Source organism: Pollachius pollachius, assembly GCF_949987615.1.
Source record: "Pollachius pollachius genome assembly, chromosome: 7".
Classification (NCBI taxonomy): Eukaryota; Metazoa; Chordata; class Actinopteri; order Gadiformes; family Gadidae; genus Pollachius; species Pollachius pollachius.
The window spans coordinates 8,293,760-8,319,252 of record NC_136940.1 but is presented as its reverse complement, the minus strand read 5'-3'; the positions used below and the strand labels follow the sequence as shown (position 1 = coordinate 8,319,252).

General features: G+C 46.9%; 2 protein-coding genes across 2 annotated transcripts in view; one reads left to right on the top strand and one right to left on the bottom strand.

Moving 5' to 3' along the window:
* On the bottom strand, positions 1 to 681 carry cldn33b (claudin 33b; the record flags this gene model as incomplete). The annotated part of the gene is made up of 1 exon (XM_079739503.1): positions 1 to 681. The coding sequence occupies one exon, from the start codon at positions 679 to 681 to the stop codon at positions 1 to 3; it is 681 nt and encodes a 226-aa protein (XP_079595629.1).
* Positions 682 to 3,163: 2,482 nt separating this feature from the next.
* Positions 3,164 to 25,493, top strand: part of wwc3 (WWC family member 3) — a 32,995-nt gene continuing 10,665 nt past the window's right edge. The window contains exons 1-8 of the mRNA XM_079739330.1: positions 3,164 to 3,520; positions 13,579 to 13,688; positions 15,687 to 15,932; positions 16,744 to 16,820; positions 19,180 to 19,259; positions 22,604 to 22,733; positions 22,959 to 23,090; positions 24,153 to 24,226. Of these exons, the coding sequence (XP_079595456.1) occupies positions 3,375 to 3,520; positions 13,579 to 13,688; positions 15,687 to 15,932; positions 16,744 to 16,820; positions 19,180 to 19,259; positions 22,604 to 22,733; positions 22,959 to 23,090; positions 24,153 to 24,226 (995 nt within the window). The 5' untranslated portion in view covers positions 3,164 to 3,374. The remainder of the gene's footprint in view (positions 3,521 to 13,578; positions 13,689 to 15,686; positions 15,933 to 16,743; positions 16,821 to 19,179; positions 19,260 to 22,603; positions 22,734 to 22,958; positions 23,091 to 24,152; positions 24,227 to 25,493) is intronic.

Sequence of the window (25,493 nt, the reverse complement as noted above, 5' to 3'; positions counted from 1 at the left end):
TCACACGTACTCTGATCGTTTCGCAGTGGTCAGCTCCCCCCCCCGGGCCTCGTACCGGTACTGCAGCCTGGGCCGGCGCCGGCTGGCCGACCCCAGGGAGGCGGTGACCAGCAGCAGGACCCCGGCCGCGCACAGCAGGAAGCCCGCCGCCCAGCCGCAGAACAGGGCGTCTCCGAACTCCCAGCGCGGCACCACGTCCGGCAGGGCCTCGTCGAAGAAGCGCAGCACGGCCAGGTGCGCCACGTACGACACAGGGATCAAACACAGGATCCCGGAGAGCACCCCCAGCGCGCCGCCCAGCATCAACAGGGTCCTCTTGGCTCGCCCTGCCCCGTCGCTGCCCCCGCCGTCCCCGTCCCTGCAGCTGTTGACCATCTGCATCCCCGGGATGGTCACCAGGAGTCCCAGCATCCCCGTGGCCAGCGACGCGCACATGAGGATACGGCCCAGCTTCAGGTCGTGGGACAGTCCCAGCAGGCTGTCGTAGGAGCGGCACTCCATGCCCCCGATGTCCTGCACCACGCAGGTCTCCCACAGGCCCAGCTGGTAGCTCTCGATGGCCAGCAGCTCCGTGGACATGCTCAGCCAGTGGGGCAGGATGGTGGAGGCCAGCGCGCACAGCCAGCCGCCCAGCCACAAGCACACCGCCAGCAGCTCAGAGGAACGGCCGCACGCCTCCATGGTCCAGGGAGTGATCGCTGCTGCTCGGGACTGTGGCTGGCCCTTGGCCGACCAGTGAGAGTGGAAGAGAGAGAGCGAGAGAGAGAGAGAGAGAGGGCAGGGATGGAGAGGGAGGGAGGGAGAGAGAGAGGAAGAGAGGGAGAGAGGGGAGGGGGATGGGAGGGAGAGAGAGTTCCTCCCTTCTCCGACTCGGTTGTTATGTCAGGTTGGAGAGGATTATGTCAGGCGGGTTTCCGCTTGAATAAACTTGCTGGGAACACCTGCTGATTGGTCTGGTCCCTCCTATTCGCTCCTTGTCTCTCCTGGTCATTCCTGATCTCGCCGGGTCTCTCCTGGTCTCTGGTGGTCTCTGTATTCTCTCCTGGTCACTCCTGGTCTCATAACATTGCTCCAGGTCTCTAGTGGTCTCTGGTGGTCTCTGGTAGTCTCTGGTAGTCTCCTCTAGTCTCTCCAGGTCTTTCTGGTTCTCTGGTAGTCTCCTTTGGTCTCTCCTGATCTCTCTGGGTCTCTAGTGGTCTCTGATAGTCTCCCCTGGTCTCTCAGGGTCTCTCCAGGTCTCTCCGGGTTAGGGTTCCGGGTCTCCGTCTCTCGAGCTCATCCACACATCATCATGTGTGTCGGGGGGAGAGGGGACCTTTCGGGCCCTGCCCAATCTGTGCTCTCCTATTGCTGCCAGTGGCCTTCGGGAGGGAAGGAGGGGGAGGAACCAGCCTGTGATGACATCACCACCACACTTCCAATGACTTGATGGAGAGGGCGAGGGGGGGGTGTTCAAAATCCTCACCCAAAGCAAAAGTTAAAAGAGCTTTTTAACAATAATTTCTTCCCAACACACGGCCTCCCTCAGGTTCCGTTGGGATGTTCTCTCGTCAGACCCTGTGGCCTCGCAGGATGAGACAGAGGCGGCCTCACCCTAGACTCCCAGGCTCAGGTGTGGTCTAAAGCCCTGAGAGCCTGTAATAACGGTCATAACCGTAATAACTGTTATAGAGGAGCTCCCTTGGCTTGCATGGGGGCAGCAACACATTAATGTCATCAGCGTATGAAATGATGTCACACGTGGAATTATAATTACGATCATTAAGATTCGACGTTTCACGTTCCGTATCTTTCGTCAGTTGAAAGATTAAAAAATGTAAATATTATTATTCTTCTATAAACATTGGGTTGACTGTTATTGTATAAAATAATTTTAAATGGATTTCGATAATGGTCATTGGGTTTTAAGTACTAAAGAAACTGACCAAAATACAATAAAATGTGTTTAGTCTGATGTTCATTATAGACTATTATAGTCCCTCTCTTTGTATATTTGAGGCCCTGTCTGATTGCTAGAGACTGATAGCAGGAAGTGTCCAAATACTAGAGACTAATAGCAGGAAGTGACTGAATACTAGAGGCTGATAGCAGGAAATGTCTGAATACTAGAGACTGATAGCAGGAAGGGACTGAATACTAGAGACTGACAGCAGGAAGTGTCTGAATACTAGGGACTGATAGCAGGAAGTTTCTGAATACTAGGGACTGATAGCAGGAAGTTTCTGAATACTAGGGACTGATAGCAGGAAGTGACTGGATAGTGAGACTGATAGCAGGAAGCTCAGTTGTACGCGACACAAATTGTACAAAACACACAATACAAACAAAATGATGCACACAAAAACACAGAAATTAACACACACACCCTTGCATGTGCACACACATACACACACACACACACACACACACACACACATGCAAGCACACACATACACACACACACACACACACACACACACACACACTCTCTCTCTCTCTCTCTCTCTCTCTCTCAGTCAACTGACTTGCTGGCTATTAACTGTAATATGGTGTCTACTTGGCTGTTCAAACACACCAACTACAGTTTAGTATTATTCACATAGATACAAACTTACCATCATCAACAAATGCTGAATTGTAAAAAAGAAAACTCTGCAACATTATGTCCTTACAATGATAACATTAATTTAACGATAAAGTCATACATTTACACAAGTTCAGGTTCCTGTCATGTACAAAGGGGCCTCAATTGTGAAGTTTCACTCGAATCCTAAACTTGTCCATTCAGAGCACTGCCTTCTGAGGACACGCGATGGCGCTATTGTATCATTGCGAGAAACACACGCCAAAAACCAATTTAGCATTGGAGCCTGCACTTTATGATGTTTACTTTATGTCATTATGGGACTACTTAAGAACGCCACTTAGGTTTACACAAGAATGTACGATCGTTATTAATCCTATAAATTGTTGTGGTTTTTATATCTACAACAATCAACTAAGGAAAACTGATTTTTTTTTCTAAATACATAATGCACTTTCGATAGTTGATCATATCGATCTTTTCGGAGTGGCGGCGACATGAGCCTCCCATTGGACGGAGAAATACGTCCGTTCGTACGTTCTCGCACAATTTATGCAAATGAGCTATGCCCGAATATGGACTCGACGGAATGAAATATGGTCGAAGAGGCGAACATGGACGACCGAGGAGCGTAAAAAGAGTGGAGCGATAGTTTTTTTCTTCCTCGGGAAAGTGGATGCGTCGCAAAGGCGGTCGTTTCGGCTGCGAAACTTTGTGGATTAACTTGTTTTTTGTGGCTATACGCGCACACGAAGAGCTTGTAATGCTGTGAAGCTCAACTTTTGGGAAAAGGGCAGGGGGTCCCAACGCTATGCCGTGGGTAAGCAGCGGTAAAGGCAGGGAAAGCGCTGAGCTGCCGCTGCCCGCTGGCTGGGAGGAAGCCCGGGATTACGACGGCCGGGTGTTCTTTATCGATCACAACACTCGGCAGACCTCGTGGATAGACCCCAGAGATAGGTAAGAGGGTTGTTTGTGAGCCTTGCTGTTTCATCCGTGTGACAGTGAAAGGGAACAAGCCCCTCGGCTTCCTTCCACTGAGGATCGGAGAGGGCGCAGGGGTGGACGTCGAGAACAACTGATGGTATTTTCCCCCGAACCAGGGTGAAATGGGTTCTCCCAAGTTTGATGCATAGGCTGATACAATGTTGCCACAACTTTTTGATGGAAATCGAAGCCATAAACGCTCAATCGGTGCGCAGGAATTGAAATCATTTTGCATCCACACCGCAAATACATTTCCATGTAAACACAGGATGTAAACATCTGTGATTACTACGTTTTTCTACCTCACTTATGTTCCTTACATTTGGGACGTGTTGTTACACACCTCGCATTTCAATTGAAATGACAATACACAAAGTTGTAGTCGACAGCATGTCTGGCACCTATGTTATGGAGGTTGGAAGCGTTGAGAAAGACATCAGCTCGCACACTCAGTGAGATAAGATGTCACAGAATCAGGATAAACACACAGGCCTTTTAATCTATTTCATGATTGTGTTAAAAAAACCTACGGTCTTAGATCCACGCTTTTATCTTTCTCGAAAAGTTATTTGTTTAATAAATGTCGTCTGGTAACTTCCAAATAATTGGACCACATACCTCCATTATGCCATAGTCCATTTCATAACATGTCAATATTCAATTAAAATATACTGTATATTTCTATGCGTTCAACATATTGTCCGCCCTGTGAAATTCAAGGGGCATGTTTTTTTATTATCCATTATCATCTACTTTTTATTTTATTTCCCATGGCATTCCTTATGCTAAATATTGCATAAATATAGCCAGTGTTTAACATGGAGCACACATAGAACTCCAACTCCCAGGGATCTTAGAGGAAGTATGTAAGGAATGCTGTGTGTGCCGCTGGGGAAGCTGTAGGGATGTGTTTCAGGTCCTCCGCGCTCAGCAGACTGCTGCAGATTACATGCAAGATTACAGCCTGCACTAGAACCCCATTGTGTGGCTCAGGAAACGCCCACATTGTGACAATTCGGAGGAAAACGTTGTTCTCATCGACATTTGAACAAAGACCACTAAGCAAGGGAAGAAATATTGGGGAAAATATAAAAAAAAAGTTATGATTGAGTGTGTGTGTTTTTAAGTTGTTGTTTTTTTTAAGAAACTAAACTAAACTAGGTTGGAGTGATCATTCATTTAACGCACAAAGGATTCAGGACTTTGACAAGTTATTCAAGGAAATTCAAAGGCCTAGGTTACTCTCAATGTTGAGCCTTGATCCCCAAACTAGTACACACGTCAACATTAAAACCATTTAAATTCTGTCGTAGCGTTTCTGCTTCTTCCTACAGTAGTGGGATCTGGCGTTGGGTCGTCTCCAGAGTTCAGACTCCCGTGTTTTCTCCAGATTCTCCCAGCATGTGATACTACATCAATATTAACATTGTCTAGGGTGTCCTTAAACCAGGGTTGGCTTCAGGTTCGCTGATAAACATAGCACCGCTCTGAGGGCCGCGTTTTAGCTTAAATGACAAGAAATTGACAAACGGCCGTGATGAGGTGGACGGACGACGTGGTCGTCATCAAACCCGCTACACACGCTTTAGAGGTTTTTTGGACCATCACCATATGATAGTGAAATGAACAATAAGGAATGATTATCCACTAACCCAAGCAGGAACATGAAACAAGAAGAAAGAGAATGAACCATCTGTTGATCTGACTAGACATGAATATGAATGAGCCAGAGAAAAACCATAGGCGGTTTTTGTTGTTTCCTTGTAAATGTTGCAGATTAGAGAACAAAGGAAAAAGAAAACAATCAAACTGCACAATGGTCTGCCTCCAACAGAACTTGCAGTACAGACTATTAGGGAGTCCACTGGGACATGTGTCGCTGCCATCTAGGCCAGAAGGACTTGGGTCAACCCTCCATATACAATGCAGTGGAATAACAACTCATAAAATACCTCATTGGCTAGAGGCAGGGGCATGATAGTCTGGGATAGGGTGTTGACTCAATGACAGAAGGTACTGTGTTTCATCCCCAATCTCCATATAGGCATCCTTGTGCAAGATGCTCTACCCCCTACCCGCTCCTTAAGGAAATATATCTGAACTACAATCTAAGTGGCTTTGGATAAAGGTGTCTGGTAAATTAGTATATTATAGTTTGAGCAGGGTTGGCCCAGTAGGAGTGGGGTTGGCCCAGTAGGACTTAATTGGCCCAGTAGGACCTTATTGGCCCAGTAGGAGCAGGGTTGGCCCAGTAGGAGCAGGGTTGGCCCAGTAGGAGCAGGGTTGGCTCAGTAGGACCTTATTGGCCAAGTAGGACCTTATTGGCCCAGTAGAGCGGGGTTGGCTGATTGGCGTCTTGTAGTGAAATGTGTGGTGGTCGTGTGAAAGCGCTGAACATTCACCTGGGAAACCTGGCCAGCATCCCTCATCCCAAACATCTCTCCGGATTCTGGTCTTTATATCAATTAGAATTTAGAAATATTTGAGAAGGGGGGGAGGATGAACACAGCAAAGAAGTTGATTTCTTTCTTCTGCTGCATCTTGAAAGGGAGACCCAAGTATATAGCTGCATATCATCAAGAGTTTGATATTTAATGTGATAGCATCTCCAACAAGAGTAAATGTGAGATCAGCATTAAATCATGTTTTTTTTATGTGCGATGATTACATCTCTGAATACTTCTATTTTTGACTCCCCGCCAAGTCTAACAGAATAATTTACGGCTTACAGACCATAAAAGCCACAATTACAGAACTACAGCTGTCGCACAGCCACAACGTTGATGCATCCATAACGCACCAATTCCAAGCAAACGTGTAGACCACCACAATGCTCAAGCAATAGCTGTGTGATGGGAAATGTAGACCTTATTACAACACATAACTCAACCTATTATATTAATAACACGATGACACAGACCAGAACCCCACTTGTTTTTCAATACTTTGAGTACTTTCACACTCGACGTGTTTCTAAACAGACCCGTATTGTAAGCAAGAGAGTCACTCTTGGAAAATACTTGGCCAGCCTCAAAGAGATTCACTTGTATTCCAATAATAAAGGTCAGATAAATAGAAGCAAGAGCACTGCATCGACATATGCAGTGCTGCGGCGTGTTTCTCTGAGCAGGGGTCGGGGGTCGGGGGGATGACTGGCAGTCCTGCTGCTAAGCTATAACTGTTTTGTGAAGAGTTTTGTCAGCATGGAATGAGTGTCACACCATGCATGCCTACGCCAAGTCCAAGAGTGGCTCTGCTTTTAGAGGCCCCCTAGCGGCTCTGCTGCCGTTGACCCCCGGACGACTCTGCTATGGGCCCCTGGCTGGCTCTTCTGCTAGCGGCCCCGGAACCGTTCTACTGCCCACCAAAGCGGCCCTTCTGCTAGTGATCCCCGACAGAGCACCAGTATAACAGACCCTGTTCCCATGTGTGTGTCTCTGTCTCTGTCTGTGTGTGTGTGTGTGTGTGTGTGTGTGTGTGTGTGTGTGTGTGTGTGTGTGTGTGTGTGTGTGTGTGTGTGTGTGTGTCGATTGATCGATCAATCATCTCTATATCTCTCTCTCATTAGCTCTGTTATGCAACAGTCCCAGCCACCCTGCAGCTGGGTGATGGGGGGCTCTTTATACTCGCTCACAAAGCACATCAAATTCAATTATTCTGGAGCGGTGTTTCCAGCATTGAGAGGGGGTCTACTCTCCCCCCCTCCACCACTTCCACCACCCATGTTTTATTATGATGGCGGCTCTTTTGGTTCGGGGACGTATGGAAATCCCGCTATTGTGTAGCCCCGGTGTCATTCTTCTGTGTGTGTTTTCTGCCGGCGTGTTTTCGCCGGCGGACAATGCACTTGTTTGTTTCTTTTGAATTCGGCTGCTCGTTCCTAACAGAACAATGTTTAGTGCTCATGTTTAGCACTCATGTTTATCGGCCCGCTCTTTGTTATGAAGTTTGAATGCTACAAATCATACTAATTTTCCTCAGCAGTTTGAGTCGCGCCAATAATAATCGTGCTGGCAATAGATTATGCTGGCGGCTATCAGAGTTCCCCAACTGCTCACAGTTTCTCTCAAATGTTTGTCACCAGGGATTTTCACACATTTCCTCGGCTAACACCGCTGTGTAAAACATTTCAGAAGTTGACATACAAAACCAAACTGAAACAGCCAGCTCATTGTCCATATAATGATCTTTTGTCATGTGCATTATGTCAAGAATGCTACCGTAGCAGGATATGCTCAAGACTCACCGAGTTGACATGGCCTGTGTGCGTGCGTGTGTTCGATGGAGTTTGCACTAGCTGCGTTTCACCCCTTTAAAAAAAAGCACATATTGTGTAATGTACCAAAATGAGGCATACAGTATTCAGTGTTGAGGCAGCGTTATTTCATCTCCCCCTACATGGAAAGACTCAACGTCTGGCTGTTTCAACCGTTTCACAATGGGGCCACTCCCTAGGGTGGGGGGCCCAGTATGGAGGGCCCCTCCCCGGGCTATATGTGTGGCGGGATGGGGATGGCCCACCATGGCTCTAGCTTCTAATAGCAGCCCTATTTCCATGGGATTCTGGACATGGTGGGACGGGTGAGTGTCTGCGTGCCGTGAGCCAGCCACGGGCCAGCTGGTCAGTACCCTGAAACCCAGCACCACTCCCAGACACACGGCGCATAAATGACATTCCTCCCAAAGTTGTTTTCACGTTTCCTTTTTAACTCAGAACGGAATTTTTAGACCCGACACTTGTGGCCTTTTTAGCCTTTAAGGCTGTCCCGCCCCCCTACCCACCTTAACCCCTCTAAAACTCGCCCCCGGTCGCTGGGAGAGAGGGGAGGGCTGGGAGAGAGCTGGGAGGGGGGGGGAGGACTGGCAGAGTGGGGAGAGCTGGGAGGGCTGGGGAAAGTGTGGGGGGGGAGAGGGCTGGGAGAGAGGGAGGGCTGGGAGAGAGGGAGGGTTGGGGGGGGGGGGGGGGGGGGGGGGGGGGAGTAGAGAGGCAAAGCTGGGAAAGAGGGGAGGGTTGGGATTGGAAGCATGCTCCTTCGTGCGGCGCGTGAGAGCTTAGAGGAGGCGGCCGAGGAATGAGGAATTCTTTGTTGTTGCTTCATCTCTGACATGGCCGGTGTCGCCGTCAGCCCCGTCCCTCCACTTCCCGGTCGTCATCGCTTGGTCCCGTCACCCCAGCGCTTGAACTTCGTCTAGACTCTCCAGACCTTGGAATATTGTTAAAGAACATTCAGGAATCGTAGTCAATTGTTTTAATGATTGGAGGATTAAGTCTGGTTTTATTGAGAATAAAATGACGTTGAATGCATCATTATTTCCCAGTGATGGAGATATGTATAGATATGTGAAGCTGTCTTTCTGGAGACCTTTCTGGGTTGTTCAAGGTTGTCCCGTCAGGTAGCAATTGTTCCAAAACACACAAGCAGGAACGGTTGATTCAAGGTTTATGGTTATGTAGGACTGTTTACAGGGATCCACCAGTTGTAACCTCAATACAGCTGCCTTATTAAAACAACATTAGTTTGCTGATGAAGTGATTCAAATCCATTCTGATGGTTTATCACATAAAAGTCGACGTACAAGTCTAGTCGCAGCAGGAGTTGCTTTTTCAGAAACCCCAATGTCTCCATTTTCTGTATTGACGTGCAGATCATAATAAAGCTGTGGAGGTGAACCTCCGGTCCACACGCAGAGCGTCAGAGAGCCACGCTGTTACTGGAGCGTACCGTCCACCAGGGAATATTATTTTTAGCGTGCGATGAGAATGCAGGGATGGAGAGGCGCTTGTTTTTACGCATCTTAATTTGCGATGGGAATGCGGCGTGGGTCTTTGTTAAGAGATGTGACCGGACCCGGGTTCACAGGCCCAGACTCCTGTTTCACATACCGGCTCGTTGCAACCCCGTCGCCGGGCAGAAATGCCCTCCAGGGGACAACCAAAGACAGTCCGGATTATTATAGAATTAGCAAATGTCTTTTACAACTAAATATATTCCGCTGGGGAAGTTCTCACACACTCCCCGGGCCCTGAAGTAATTCCCGGCCACCCTTGTTGAGCGCAGCTGTGAGGGTTTCAAATAGTTCTCCATCTTTTTTCTTTTCTATTTCAGCCTCCCAGGCTTTCCTCTGGTCTGAACGATTGATAAGGGCCCTTTCGTCTGAATTAATTTATCAAACGCTCTCATAGAGCCAAGGGCAGAACTCAAAGACAAAGTATTGAATGAGGACTACTTCAATACTGCTTAGTTTCTATTAGCTGATGGTATAGGTTTTGGATCAATCAAATTTGTCTTTGATTCGTCTACATTCTCCATTGCAGTGTTTGTGTTTTCAACAGAAAAGCAGAGCAAAGAGTTGCTTTGCGTGTCTGAGGTGGTTGATATCTGTGTATTGACATGTTCTCTGACACCCCGTCTAAGCGTTGGCCATAGCCACATTGAGTCATCCCTGCTCCATCTGACTGCTGGTCCTTGGAAACCGCTTCCTGCTCTCTGGGCCTCCTCCAAGCACTCCTGTTCTGCTTGATGGACAAGTTAAAATGTGTTGTAACGTATTTATACATTTTTACACAAAGTGAACATTTTGTCAAACCGTACAGCCCATGTGTGCACCCAGTACGTATACGGTCCTATACTCAAATAGTTCTCTTGTGGTGTTCAGGGAGGGTGTGTATGTCAAGTATGTGTGTCATGTAGGGTCACCTGCGGTGTCCCCAGCACCGCCTCCCCCGCCCTGCGAAGTCGGGCCTACAGCCGGCTGAGCCACCACTTTGCTAAACCCCCCCCACCCCTTGGTTGCTGTCACAAGACAACGTAACGAAGAAAACATTCACTCCCTCTCCAGAGCCGTGTTACTACTAATAGTGGTCCTCCATAACACACAAATCCTGTACTTTCTTACCCAAGAAAGAACCCTCTTGTGGCGGTGTTGTTCAAAATGGCTGCTGCATTAACCCACATCAAAAAGCGGCCAAGTCAGACCCTTATTGGCTTGTTTCTAGCGGAGGAGACCGGTCCCTTCAGTGTTTGTACAGTTGTACTCCTGTTCCCTCTACTGATCTCAATTGGATTCATTGTTTTGTTATTTTACGAGAGTAAAGTTAAAATTGTTAAACCCATTATTGACACAAACTCAAGTGTAAACACAGGAATGTCTATTTGCACTTGTTTAAGGGGGGGGGGGGGGGGGATGACTTGTCGCTGTGTGTCAACATTTGTTTAAAGTTTTTCTTTTCAGTAATTCCGACAGTTGAGTCCTGCGTGCAGGCCGCCGTGTTTACTCGCTGTCCGGGTTCAAGTCATGTGGTTAACGCACGAGCCTGTCGGACGCACGCCGTCTGTACGCATCGCCCTTTGAGGAACAACAAAACAAACAAGAAAGCCCCCTGATTGACATTATGTTCATATCTTCATCAGAATACACTGACAAACCACAGGCAAGCACACGCATGTTCTCAGTGTAGATTACATCCTTTCTCTGCATTGCTTTCGTTCTGTTCTGCCTCTAATGGCACTGTTATCCTCAGAAACCTGTGTCCCAGAAGGAGTATTGAACACCACTCAATACCCCAGAAGGATTATTGAACACAGCTGAATATCCTAAAAGGAGTATTTAACACAGCTCAATTATCCCAGAAGGAGTATTGAAACCAGCTCAATATCCCAAATAATATTTTTCAACCAAGGGTTGATTCTAGTGACGCAGGCAAATGGATGGAATTTTCATTCCCACGTTGCATGAGAAAAGGTTATATTGGTCATCAGACGAAGGAAGGTTTAGTTATGAGTTTGGTGTGTTTGGGGCTCTCAAGGAATGCAATGCATCATGGGGGTATTGAAGAGGCGGGAGGGGTCATTTTGAAGCGGTTATTCAACGTTGTGTTTACAGTCATCAGCCGGACATTTGGTGGGTGATCGTCCTCCTCCTCATACCAGCAGCTGTGGGAGCAGATTCTTCAAATCTCTCGGCTGCGGTTCGGCGCAGACGCCACTGAACATCCATCCAAGAACGAGACGTGCACGTGTCTTATCTGACACATGTGCACTAAACCTATGTCCTACAATCTGTTTTAGTGATTTATGACTAACCAAGCAAAAACAACACATTCCATAAAATATCAGTAAATGTTGGGTTGAAGTCCTTAGGCCTGATTAATCTACACGTATTACTTCAGGAATTCCTTAAATCCCATGACAATGTTTGATCTAATAATAATAATAATCCTTAAAAAAAACGGTTGAATTGATTTCTTTAGTGGCCTAAAGTATAGTATGTTGTGATTGGATAGGGAGAGATCCGACTGAAAGTGTTTTTAAGTATAGAAATATTCCAGATGTCGCCCACTCCATAATATTGTGTTAAATAACTTAAAATAATCAATCATCTGTTTTTGAAAAAAGCCAGTTGATGCCCAACGGTTAAAAGACTGGAGATGGGGTTTGTGCTTAATGTTCATATATATATATATCATATCTATGTCTGGAAGTGGGCTCCAACGTAAAATGGAGGCAAGCAGGAAAGACACTTTGTCTGTGTTCTTCCTCTGGAATGCTGTGAAGAAGAATGCCTTCGCTGCTCATTGTGTGCATACCTAGCCAGGATAAGCACTGTCTGCATTGTGGCCATTCTGTGGCAGGAGGGGTCACCGCCCGTGGCCATTTTGTTTTCAGTTGAGTTATAGTAGTCGTTGGTAACAATCCACGAGCTGTCAACGAAAAACGTAAAAAATATGGAAGCCATGTTGCTCCATCACGGGACACTAGTGTTTTGGGCAATCATTTAAAAAAGCGACATGTCAGCCCTGTGTTGCTGTGGCTTTTATCATTACGCATGACAAGTTTAGTGGACTGGGGGAAAGGGATGATTTGTGAAGTTGGAAAGATTGCCTTAATCTGTTTACCCTGCGATGTCACACTTGGCCCAAGTGAAGCAGTTAACTCGGTACGAGATAAATGAGTGGCCATTAAATCAAAATACATTTTAAACAACATGACATGACATTTGTTATGTACCACTTAGCGATTCACACTCGGCGATAAGCACAACCATCTGTCAGCCTTTAATAGGGTGTTTCGGTGTGAACTACAATTATAATTCACGAAGTAACTCAATTTGACAGACTGGGTATGTCACTGGATATGTAACTTCCCACCCATTAAATATCTAATTTACTTAATAAGTCAAGCTGATATGCCTCTTCAAAGAAAATATCCCTTAACTTAAAATAGAGAGCTGTACCTTACTACATCTGGTAAGAAAGACCAGAATGAACAAATTCAATAATACGCTCTTTTAGTGTTTCAAAGTGTTCCAATGACGGCGGTCAATACTTAGAATTGTCATTTGTCTGTATTTCCACCTGAAGACCTTTTTGAGAGAGCAGCTGTATTCCCACTTAAAGCACTGCGCAGTGTACGACAAAATACTGTCTTCACGCTTTGTGGTTTTTCAAGAAATTCTCAGGATTTTTGAGATGCCAGCATTTTTTTTTTCATCTCCACACTCACACCAGTGAGATTTGTTTTCTGAGGGAGAGTTTGGACATTCTGCCGACCAGAACATTACCATTTTGACTTTGCACTATTCATCCTTATCACTACTATATTAGCGAGGGTTGGAGTATGTGTTTATTTTTATGGAATACGTTTATGTGTAGGTGTCAAGAGTTGTCTAGTTTTTACTTGCAAAACCCTTCATCACAGTTATTCTCAAAGGGCTTCACAGGACACAGTGAACACACACCCTAACCCTAAGCACTAAAGGACTTAAAGGAAAAACTTCCCAAGCTCAGAGGGAAGAAACCTTCAGAAGGAACCAGAAAGAGGGTTCCCTCCTTTCAGGAATGCTAGACTAAGAGGACAATAGGTGCTGAATGCACAGACGTAAAATGGTTTCCCTACATAATCTAGTATTTCCAGATATTTCTTTACAATGAGATGCAGGTAGCGGTGTGTTATCTGGAAGACGCTCTACATGGTTATGATGATGTCTTGGGGCTGTCATAATGATGGTGTGATGTTTTCGTGTCTCTGCAGGATCACCAAGCCGCTGACGTTTGCAGACTGCGTGGGCGATGAGCTTCCTCTGGGCTGGGAGGTGGTGTACGACCAGCAGGTGGGCCTGTACTACATCGACCACATCAACAGTGAGTTCCACCCTCTCATGCCATTCCCATGTCCTCTCCCATGTCCTCTCCCATCTCCTCTCCTATCTCCTCTCCTATCTCCTCCTCTATCTCCTCCACTTTGTTCTTCTCCCATCTCCTTTCCTATCTCCTTTGCCGTCTCATCTCCTCTCCTGACGCCTCCCCTTTCTCCCATCCTCTCCTATTTCCTCTCCTAACTCATCTCCTATGTCCTCTTCCATCTCTCCTCACCTGACTCCTCCCCTATTCACTATGTCTTCCCCCATCACCTCCACCCTATCTCCTTCAATTCATCTCCCTCTTCTCCTATGTCCTCAGCTGCCTACTATGACTGAGCAAACACCATACAGCTCTTTTCATAACTGTATCTCAACAAATATACATTGAATATACAATAAATAGGATATTCAAGCAAACATTTAATCAGTAAGGATAGACGCAAATATATAGAGAAATAAGAAATGAAAGCAATGTAAATAAAGACCTAGTATTTTGAGTCTAGCAGGCATCACACAGTTGCTATGCCTATACCATACTTCCACAATTGATTTCTATTGCTCAGCACCGCTACACCGAACCTCTCATCATTAAACAAGAATTCTACCAAGGTAATACTGAATCGCGTCGGCGACCCAGACACGAGACGCCCAGTGAGGCTGACCAGACAGTTTGGTCCCAGCCCGCGTTCCTTAACGGTGTGTCAGCGCTGAACCCAGCAGCTTCTGAATCATCTCCGCTCTCCTTCCCCTCCAGCACGCTGACCTCATCATCTCCCTGCGCTCTCGTCACGGAGTGGACTGTACTTAGAAGTCCCACACACACACACACACAACTGTGTCGTTAGCATCCACCCGAGTCGTGCGTAATGGGAGCACGCGGTTAGCACCTGTGGGTGCTGTAGCTCATGCTGGTTTAGGTGACAATGGTTGTTGTGTAACAGGGGTAGGATTGTGTGGTTGGTGAGCGCTCGACTCCCTAGCTTAAAATTGCTGGGTTCGATACCCCAATGTCCACAGACCCAATCTGTAGGCATGCTTGACCAAGAACGTGCCTAATGGCTACCTGCTCCTTAAATCTCGACTGCCCTGTCCAGCCCCTACCCACTCCTGTATCTGAAGTCACTTTAAATCTCTTTCGACTAATGGGTCTGCTAAATGGCAAACCAATACTGAACATGAATCAAAACTGTGTGAAATACCATGGGCAATAATTAATAAAAAAAACACTATTGGCACGCTACTGAGGTTCTTGTTGTTTTAAGGGAGTGTTAGCATAGTTAGCTCTGATGAATGTGATTACGTTGGGAGTAGCACAGTTTATTCATGACTATGGGAAACATGTTCTTCTAAAGAGGAAGTGGGAAGGGCTGGGGCTCCACACTTCCTGTTCCCGTGTGTCCTCCAACATGCTCCCACCCCTCCTCGGCTCTGACCTCCTCCCCAGCTGGAATCACCTTCTCTGGGGAGGGTTTCAGGTCCAGGGCTCCTGGAGCAATATGGGATCAAATGTGGACGTTTTTCTTTCAATTGTTTCGAATTGAAAACAAGTTCGATTTTTGGTGAGTTTGTGGTTTTGAAAAGCATGAATGTTTCTTTTAACATACAAACCACTGCAATGACGAGAGCACCAAGAAACCCATAAACACACAATAATGATAAAAAAAAAAGATCCCTATCAATATATAACCAATCATTGCATCGCCAATCACACCACCAAGAACCTATGGGGCGCCCTGGTGACCTTTTGAGGCTCAGTCCTGATCGCAGCGACCCGGGTTTCGATTCCTGCCTGTGGTCCTTTGCTGCATGTCTTCCCCTCTACCTCCCGTACCTTCCTGTCTATCTCACTATCACAAACCAAAGAGGGCAAAAATAAATCGTATTCTCGACCCACGCCCCGGTCCGGACCTTCTCCCCCGCTTACCTCCTCCTCGCTAATCAACGGCCATTGTGTCTGTCTCTCCCCTCGTTGTTGTTGCGTGTTTTTCCCGCCGCCAAGAGACCACCCAGATAGAGAACCCTCGCACGCAATGGCGGCAGGAGCAGGAGCGGATGCTGAAGGAGTACCTGGTGGTGGCGGAGGAGGCGCTGCAGGCCAAGAAGGAGATGTACCAGGTGAAGCAGCAGCGGCTGGAGCTGGCCCAGCAGGAGATGCTGCTCCTCCGGGAGATGAACCAGGAGGAGGAGGTGCAGGAGGAGGAAGAGGAGGAGGAGGAGGAGGAGGACGGACACTCCCTCGCCAGCGGTAATGCAAGCCGTTTCGTTATCGTCAATCATGCTGTACAGTACATGCACCCTCAAAGCCACACTCTGTACATCTGCGTGTGTTGTACACGCGCAGATTTTGTCCACACAACACTCACACTGTACACACAATCTCATTATGCACACACTCGAATGTGTGTACACACAAACAAGCACAGACACGCATAAACACATGGTCTTGTTAGCTATAGCATGTTGGGCTGTTTCCATCTCGCCTGTACATAACTCCCAACAGCTCAAAGCCCAACAGATGAAAGTTGGTGTGTGTGTGTGTGTGTGTGTGTGTGTGTGTGTGTGTGTGTGTGTGTGTGTGTGTGTGTGTGTGTGTGTGTGTGTGTGTGTGTGTGTGTGTGTGTGTGTGTGTGCGCTTGCGCGAGTGCAAGACTCCACACAGGTGTCTTTATCTCAGAAACACACACCTCCAACAGGACTGGTCGGGTTTCAGAGCTGTAACACTCACTTCAAAAGACCTCTCTCTCTCTCGTCTCATTTCACTCACCTTCAATGGTTAACACCCCCCACCCCCATTCTCCCGGTCCAGCATCACCTACGCCCCACATCAATCCCACCCTACTAACCAGCCCCGCCCGGCTGACCTCTGACCCTCCCTAACCGTCTGCCAAACAGCCTATACACAGGTGGTCTCTACACATCTGACTCCACTTCCTTCTTTCTTTTGACCAAATGTTGTTGAACGCACACACACGCACGCACGCATGCGCGCACGCACACACACGCACCCACCAAAGTATAGTAGCAGTTTAACTGATAGCCTCTCTGTCTCTGTGCAGCTCTCTCTGGCTCGTCCTCTAATGTGAAGTACGACCCCGACCAGATCAAGGTGGAGATAGCCTGCAGGCGGGAGCGGGTGAGTCCTCCTTCACCCTGAACAATGGATCTGGGCATCAGAGACAGTGTGCGGGGCCTCTGACTGCACTCCGCCAGAGGACGTGGGGGGGGGGGGGGGGGGGGGGGGGGGGGGGGGGGGGGGGGGCAGCTAGGGTGTGGTGCCTACACAGGATACGCTGACCGTGGTGTGGGGGCCCCCTGACGACGAGGATGGAATCATCATCGTCGTCGTAGCGACGCTGTGGGGTCACGAAGAGGCTAGGTCAACAACTAGCCACCATGTTGTTTCGGGGTGGAGGGGGGGCTGCCCTCGCACGTAAAATGTCTGTTCTGTTTTCCCCAGGACACAAGCTATGAAACACCAAAGGTTACTTAAAGAATTATGAGGATGATGAAACTAAAACCTCCTTGTATAACTAGAAGGCATCAATGGCTTCTGCTTGAGACCTCAAGCTATTGTGTAGGTCTAGACCCAGAATGTTGTGTAGGTCTAGACCCAGAAGGTTGTGTAGGTCTAGACCCAGAAGGTTGTGTAGGTCTAGACCCAGAACGTTGTGTAGGTCTAGACCCAGAAGGTTGTGTAGGTCTAGACCCAGAAGGTTGTGTAGGTCTAGACCCAGAGGGTTGTGTAGGTCTAGACCCAGAAGGTTGTGTAGGTCTAGACCCAGAAGGTTGTGTAGGTCTAGACCCAGAAGGTTGTGTAGGTCTAGACCCAGAACGTTGTGTAGGTCTAGACCCAGAAGGTTGTGTAGGTCTAGACCCAGAAGGTTGTGTAGCTCTAGACCCAGAAGGTTGTGTAGGTCTAGACCCAGAACGTTGTGTAGGTCTAGACCCAGAATGTTGTGTAGGTCTAGACCCAGAACGTTGTGTAGGTCTAGACCCAAAAGGTTGTGTAGGTCTAGACCCAGAAGGTTGTGTAGGTCTAGACCCAGAAGGTTGTGTAGGTCTAGACCCAGAATGTTGTGTAGGTCTAGACCCAGAAGGTTGTGTAGGTCTAGACCCAGAAGGTTGTCTAGGTCTAGACCCAGAACGTTGTGTAGGTCTAGACCCAGAAGGTTGTGTAGGTCTAGACCCAACAGGTTGTGTAGGTCTAGACCCAGAAGGTTGTGTAGCTCTAGACCCAGAATGTTGTGTAGGTCTAGACCCAGAAGGTTGTGTAGGTCTAGACCCAGAAGGTTGTCTAGGTCTAGACCCAGAACGTTGTGTAGGTCTAGACCCAGAAGGTTGTGTAGGTCTAGACCCAACAGGTTGTGTAGGTCTAGACCCAGAAGGTTGTGTAGCTCTAGACCCAGAATGTTGTGTAGGTCTAGACCCAGAAGGTTGTGTAGGTCTAGACCAGAGCGACTTTGTAGGTTCTTGTTCTGGTGGAGACCCAGAACCATTGTGAAGGTCTAGACCCAGAACGGGGTCTATGTTTAGCCCCAGAAACACCCAGTGTTTCCCCCTGGGGTGAATAGTCATGAGGCGGCGGTTTGTGCTGCCGGGTGAGGAGAGACGGCCATTGTGTGCTCCGTGCTGACATTGCTCTCTCTCTCCTTCACCTCTCTCTCTCTCTCTCTCTCTCTCTCTCTCTCTCTCTCTCTCTCTCTCTCTCTCTCTCTCTCTCTCTCTCTCTCTCTCTCCAACATCTCTCTCTCCCTAACCAATTTTGCTCTCTCTCTCGCTCTTTCTCTCTTTCTCTCTTTCTCTCTTCTGTCTGTCTGTCTGTCTGTCTGTCTGTCTGTCTGTCTGTCTGTCTGTCTGTCTGTCTGTCTGTCTGTCTCTCTCTCTCTCTGTCTGTCTCTCTCTGTCTCTGTCCCTCTATTTCTCTCTGTCTCTGTCCCTCTCTCTGTCTGTCTCTCTCTCTCTGTCTGTCCCTCTCTCTCTCTCTCTCTCTTTCTGTCTGTCTCTGTCTCTCTGTCTGTCCCTCTCTCTCTCTCTTTCTGTCTGTCTCTGTCTCTCTCTCTCTTTCTCTGTCTGTCTCTGTCCCGCTCTCTCTCTCTCTGTCTGTCTCTCTCTCTCTCTGTCTGTCTCTGTCCCTCTCTCTCTCTCTCTCTCTGTCTGTCTCTGTCTCTCTGTCTGTCTCTGTCTCTCTCTCTCTTTCTGTCTCTGTCTCTCTCTCTCTGTCTATCTCTGTCCCTCTCTCTCTCTCTGTCTCTGTCCCTCTCTCTCTCTCTGTCTGTCTCTGTCCCTCTCTCTCTGTCTGTCTCTATCCCTCTCTCTCTCTGTCTGTCTCTGTCCCTCTCTCTCTCTCTGTCTGTCTCTGTCCCTCTCTCTCTGTCTGTCTCTGTCCCTCTCTCTCTATCTGTCTGTCTCTGTCCCCCTCTCTCTCTCTCTCTGTCTGTCTGTCTCTGTCTCTCTCTCTCTGTCCGTCTCTGTCTCTACGTCTCTCTCTCCAGCTCTGCAGGCTAAAGCAGGAACTAGCCCAGATGAAGCAGGAGCTCCACTACAACCAGATGGGCGTGGAGACCCTGCAGGAGTAAGTCATATGTGTTGTAGTGAGTGAGCGAGAGAGTGAGTGACCCTGTGGAGCCCACCCTTCCTCTTCTTCCTCCCCAGTACACTGACCTCACCCCCGCAGGTTCCCACCCATGGACACCAACACACACTCTCACAGTCACACACCCACACACGCCCTCTCTCTCTGCCTGTCTTCATCTCTCTTTCCCTCCTCCTCCTCATCCTCACTCCACTAAGCTTATACCTGCCGGTCGGTTCAACACCTTGCCCTCGTTTTACAACCAGGGTTTATTCCGGCTATTTACCTGTGAAACGAATGTGTCTCGGCCCGAAGGAACTCACACAAACCGTAGTAGACAGGCCATAATCAAGCAGCACAAACATTAGTATTCAGTTAAAAATGAAAATTGGAGTCGTACCGAAGTACTTGGATAGCCCTTAAAACTGGATATAGAACCTGAGTCATGTTATATTAGTAGGTTTTTTATGGAGGGTGATAAAAACAAGAACATAACTAGGAGTGACTCTTACCAGAAACATTTCCCAACTTATGTTGGGCTCTGGGCTTCAGTTTAATATAATTTAATCATGTAATGGATCTTATAACGAAGGTGTAATCTTTACAGCCGTACAGCAAATCAGTAAATAAAATAAACATAACTTATGAAAACTTTATTTATAAAAATTGTAGGGCTACGTTTCTATAAATAAACAGAACTACACCACCGGTTTCACAGTAGCTATGTGTCTCTGAAGATACAGAAAGGGTAGTGTTTGAGGAGACGAGGATTTGAGGAGACGAGTGTTTGAGGAGATGAGAGGAGACTATGAAGAGGGAGAGTTAGGAGAAGACGGGGTTTGAGGAGAGGAGAGGATCTCGGTTTAGGAGAGGACCGGGGGAGAGGGTTTGAGGAGGAGGTGAGCATATGAAGAGAGGAGAGGAGAGAAGAGAGTATTTGGAGCGGAGGGGAGCGAGGAGAAGAGAGGAGAGCGTTTGGAGAGAGGAGAGCAAAAGGATTTCGAGGAGAGCAGAGAATTTCTTCAGCGGAAATGTGGGGACTCCACCCCAGGAAGAGGATGCCCAGAGCCGTGGCCCGGACAGGAAGTAGCTGTATGGAGAGGGAGGGGGGAGGAGAAGGAGGGGGTGCATTCCTCTGCTCTTCCTGAGTCCTGGCCACTGGCTCTTATCTGCTAGATAATACACAGCCCTCCGCTCCCAGAATAGCCAGCACAACACACAGCTTGCAGAAAACCCAGATTGATCCTTGACTGTGACTGTGTGTGTGTGTGTGTGTTTACACCTAGTCCTGGATGTTTGTTGTGGTTCACCCAGCGGCAGGGAGCCGAAGCAGCTGTTCTTTTCGAATAGTTTCTATAGTTTGAATAACTTCGAACTAGAAGTTTCTATTGTTCAAGTAGTTTCTATTGTTTCCTCAGCTGATGTTGCCAATATGGCCGCTCGTTTCCCCTCCGCACCGCCCCACAGGGAGTCCAAAGAAACCCACCCCCCCCCCCCCCGCTCCCATCAGCCCTATTGCTGACGCCAATGCATTCTATATACATGCATACATACATACATACATACATACATACATACATACATACATACATACATACATACATACATACATACATACATACATACATACATACATACATACATACATACATACATACATGCTATGTATGTAGGCTTATTTATATGGCTTTATGTATGAATATGTTTCTTTGATCTAATATATGGATGCATACGCATCTGTGGATATAAATTATGCGTGTAGGAATCTAAAAATATGTATGTATGTTATGTATGTATGTATGTATGTACGTATCTTTAAAGTGGGAAATATACACAAACAGCCAGAGGCACTGGAGCCACTGAGCAGAGCCCAGGGCCTGCCAGCAGAAGGGGGCCACAGGGGGACAAAGCACTGCTTGTTTAGGGGCGGCCAGGCCCCTGGGCAGCAGAACAGTACCTGCTGTTGAAGAGGGAGAGGGCTGTGGTGGGGCCAGAACCACATGCCAAGGCTAGGTCCAAGGCATGCAGGCCCTTAGCAGCACCCAGTCCTCCTCATCCTCCTCCACCACCTCCTCTTCTTCCTCCTCCTCCTCTTCTTCCTCCTCCTCCTCCTCCACCTCCTCTTCTTCCTCCTCCTCCTCCACCTCCTCCTCCTCCTCACATATGCACACACCTTCAAATCCGGGGGCCCCTGGAGCCTCTTGCACCCCTATAGACTTAAAACACTCCTTAAGTTGGGTGAATTTGGAGTCCTATTAGGTGAATGGATGGTAGTTGGTACTTTATTAGTCCTGGGGTGTCGTCTTTTTGCGGTGTAAGCTATTATAGCAAGCTATGATAATGTAGTTTGCTATTATAGTTCCCTGTGTTGGCGGGTGAGGTAAAAAAGCACAAGCTAGTTTGTTTATTTGTAGTCCTCACTTTCTGGAGCATTTCTGTTAGCCAAGGAGACCTAGCACTGGGCTATGGCTGGCTACGCTGGAGGCTAGCTCACGTTTCACTTCCCAACTATTTTGGCCTTTGAAACTGGGCCTTTAAAAAAGGAAAAATGAGACTCACGTGAGAACAGATTAAGATAAATATTTACCCTGGCCTAACTGTCAACATAACTTAACTTAATGTTTCCTGATGCCGTTCATGGAAACACTGATTTCAGAAATCATGAAGTTAGTGGCCCTCCTGCTATAAGCATATGACTTAATTTATTGAAATCGCCCGACCATGACTTGATACTGATGCGTTTCCCAATGAAAACATTTCCCCTTCGAGACGCGGCCCTGTTTCTGGTAAGGAAGGAGCGAGGTCATCTCTAACTTGAGTTATTATAATGAAGTGTCAGAAGAGGGGGGGGTTGATGCACAGACTATAATTAGGAGGTGGTGAGTGTCTTAATGTCCAGTGAGATGAAGCTTCGCATACTGTACCTCCTTCTGAATGAAAATGTAAACTCATTTCATTCACTCACTGTTCCCTTACTAGACTACACACATACACTCATACATTCACGTACACGAGCGCGCACACACACACTGAAATCACTTTTTAGGATGCAGTGTATATTTGCAAAAATAATATTATTTTGATTTGTTGAATATTTTGTAAATGTTATGAGGGTTATGAGGGTTATTTTGAAGGGATATTTTTTGATTATTAAAAACATAAATGCCCTTCATGTTTTGACATCAATCTACAGATAATCGGTTTAGGGTCTGAATCCCAGTGTGTGTGTGTGTGTGTGTGTGTGTGTGTGTGTGTGTGTGTGTGTGATGCTCACCTGGTTTGATTGGTTGGGGTAAAAGTGTCTGCTTAATGATTAAGCATGGTTTATTTCTTGTGTTTGCCAGGATCGACAGGAAGATGTCCAGCAGTCAGACCAACTACAAGCTGGACGAGGCGCAGGCCATCTTTAACGAGCTGCGCAGCATCAAGAAGGCTATCAGCACGGGCGAGAAGGAGAGGCAGGACCTCATCCAGGTAGGCTCCTCCCATACCTGTAGGCTCCTCCCATACCTGTAGGCTCCTCCCAAACCTGTAGGCTTCCTCCAGGTAGGCTCCTCAAACACAAATTTCAGGGACTGTATTTCACCTGCAGAGCGATGATGCTGTAATGTCGACTATTTGTCTGTTTACTATGTCAACTATAATTCCTGATTAGTAATGAACTCTCTCCCTTTTCCTGTGTTCCTCTCAACCAATCAGAGCCTGGCTAAACTGACGCTGAACTTCCATAGCAACACATCGCTAGGGGATGAGTCGGTGAGCGCTGCGGGCGACTTGGCCAATCAGCTGCAGTTCTGCGAGACGGGCTGCCAGACGGAATACCTGGGAGAGGTAGGCTGCCCTCCAACCCCCAGGGGGCCAACGGCCCAACTGCAGGCCCGGCTAGAGGGACTTCTGCTGGGCTCGTTGCTGCGATGCCCTCAGCCTGGTCCTCATCCAGACTTCAACCACACCAAAGCTAACCTTATTCCTAGCTCTAACCGTTGTATGCCAACTTGCCCACATACCCTAACTTTAACCATCTATAACCTAATACCTGTCAGACTTATCCATTTTTATTTAATATCCATAACTAAAGCTTTTCCAAAGCATCATGAGGATAAATACCTGAGCAGTATTGCATAGTTGCAGACCTCAAAATGAATGTCGCCCAACGCCATGAAAACAGCTGATCAACAAGTCACTGGGTTGCTAGGTGACGCTTGATGGCACTTGATGGATTGCTAGCTCGAGACATTTTTTGCGTTCTCCTGCAAGTCGCGACAGGGTGGAATGAGAAGCATGAAGAAATGTTTGAGGATAATTCAAGATGTTATTTGAGTCTGTTAACATGAATTTTACTGTGCCAAATAAAGTTTAAGAGGGTGCTGGAATTTTTGAATAAATTATAAATGAATCTTGGTGACTGCTTTATTATTTTATAGCAGCAGGGACTAGCATAGGACAACATTTTACTATTATAAAACCTTCCAAAAGTCGACACGGTTGATGTGATTTAACCTCCACTCCATCAATCTCTCTGATGCCAGTTTTAAATCGACCTTGTGTACTTAAACTCCTACTGTGTAGTTAGCGTCACCACTTCATCTCTAGTGTGTGTTTGGCATTACGGTGTGTTTGTGTCTTTAAACTCTTACAGTGCTTTGACCATTAAAATGGTCAAATTAAATTCAAGAGTTACATGACTACTCAACCAGTGCAGGGGGCATTTTCTTACGGTCGACGCAAACCAAACATTATAACAGAAAAGTAGAAGCCGATATGTAACTCAATACATATACATACATGACCCAACCCATGCAGCTGTATAAAGTGCAGTGAATATTGGCGATCGTGGGTATCAAGCTAAACGCCTGACATTGCCCTGTCATTTAATCTCCTCTTCTCTTCCAGTACGGTTCCCCAGATTCGTCTCCGTTGGTGGACAAAGTGAAGCTCAACTGGCAGTATGAAGAGGCCAAAAAGAAGTAAGTATCCTGACTCACCAACCTAGAGCTAACACAGTTTGAGTTAGCAGAGAACTGGCACAGTTTGAGTTAGCCCCTTTCCTATCCCAGTGAAGGAGACATACCACGCACACAGAACATACACTCACACACACACACACACATAACATGTACACACAAACACATATGCACTCATAACATGTACGCACACATAATATGCACAGACAACATGTACACACGCAACATGCACAAATATAACATTCACACAGAAAACATGCACACACAACATGCACACACAAAATATACAAACAAAATACACACCAACATAAAAAGCAGACACACACAACATGTAGACACACAACATGCACAAACAAAATACACAAACACACACAACATGCATACACGCTCAACATGCACACACATCACTTGTGCATATACATAGCATGCACACACAAAACATGCAGTCTGCCATGAAATAACCAAGTATGCATTATGTTGGCCATGGCATGTGAAATGGGACTTTTCCCGAAGTGTGTGCGTTTGTGTGTGTTGAGGACGGGAGGGTGTACATGTTGCTATGCTGACTGCTTGAATGCCAACTATGAGATCAGAGTTGATGGAGAGAGGGAGAGAGCAGGACCTGTGGAAACTTCTCTGTTCCGTCTCTGAGTCACAGGCTGAAGTCAAACACGTAAACATCGTTTAATTTGAGCCTTAGACCCGGTCTCAGGCCGGGGCGGCGCTGGTCTCACTGAGGTCCTCAGAAGGCACCTGTAGGGCTATGTTTCGGGCGTCTTGCCAAATGGGTGTAACAGTACTGCCCTCCTACACTTTTCTGCCAGCCCCCAGTACCGTAGAATGTATAAATCACATAGAGTGTGTTAGAGTATAATATCGAGCTGTGTGCGAGCAAATGTAGGTGAATGTAAAGGGCGTCTTATTCAGCAAATGGAACACACAAAATATATAATAAGATAATGCACATCTAGGATAGATGGTATAATGTATTTGATAATGTACATGTAGGATAGATGGTATAATATATAATATGATAATGTACATGCTGCATGGATGGTATAATTTATGATATGATAATGTACATGAAGGATAGATGGTATAATATGATAATGTTCATGAAGGATAGATGGTATAATCTATAATATGATAATGTTCATGTAGGATAGATGGTATAATCTATAATATGATGTTCATGAAGGATAGATGGTATAATATATAATTTGATAATGTACATGTAGGATAGATGGTATAATCTATAATATGATAATGT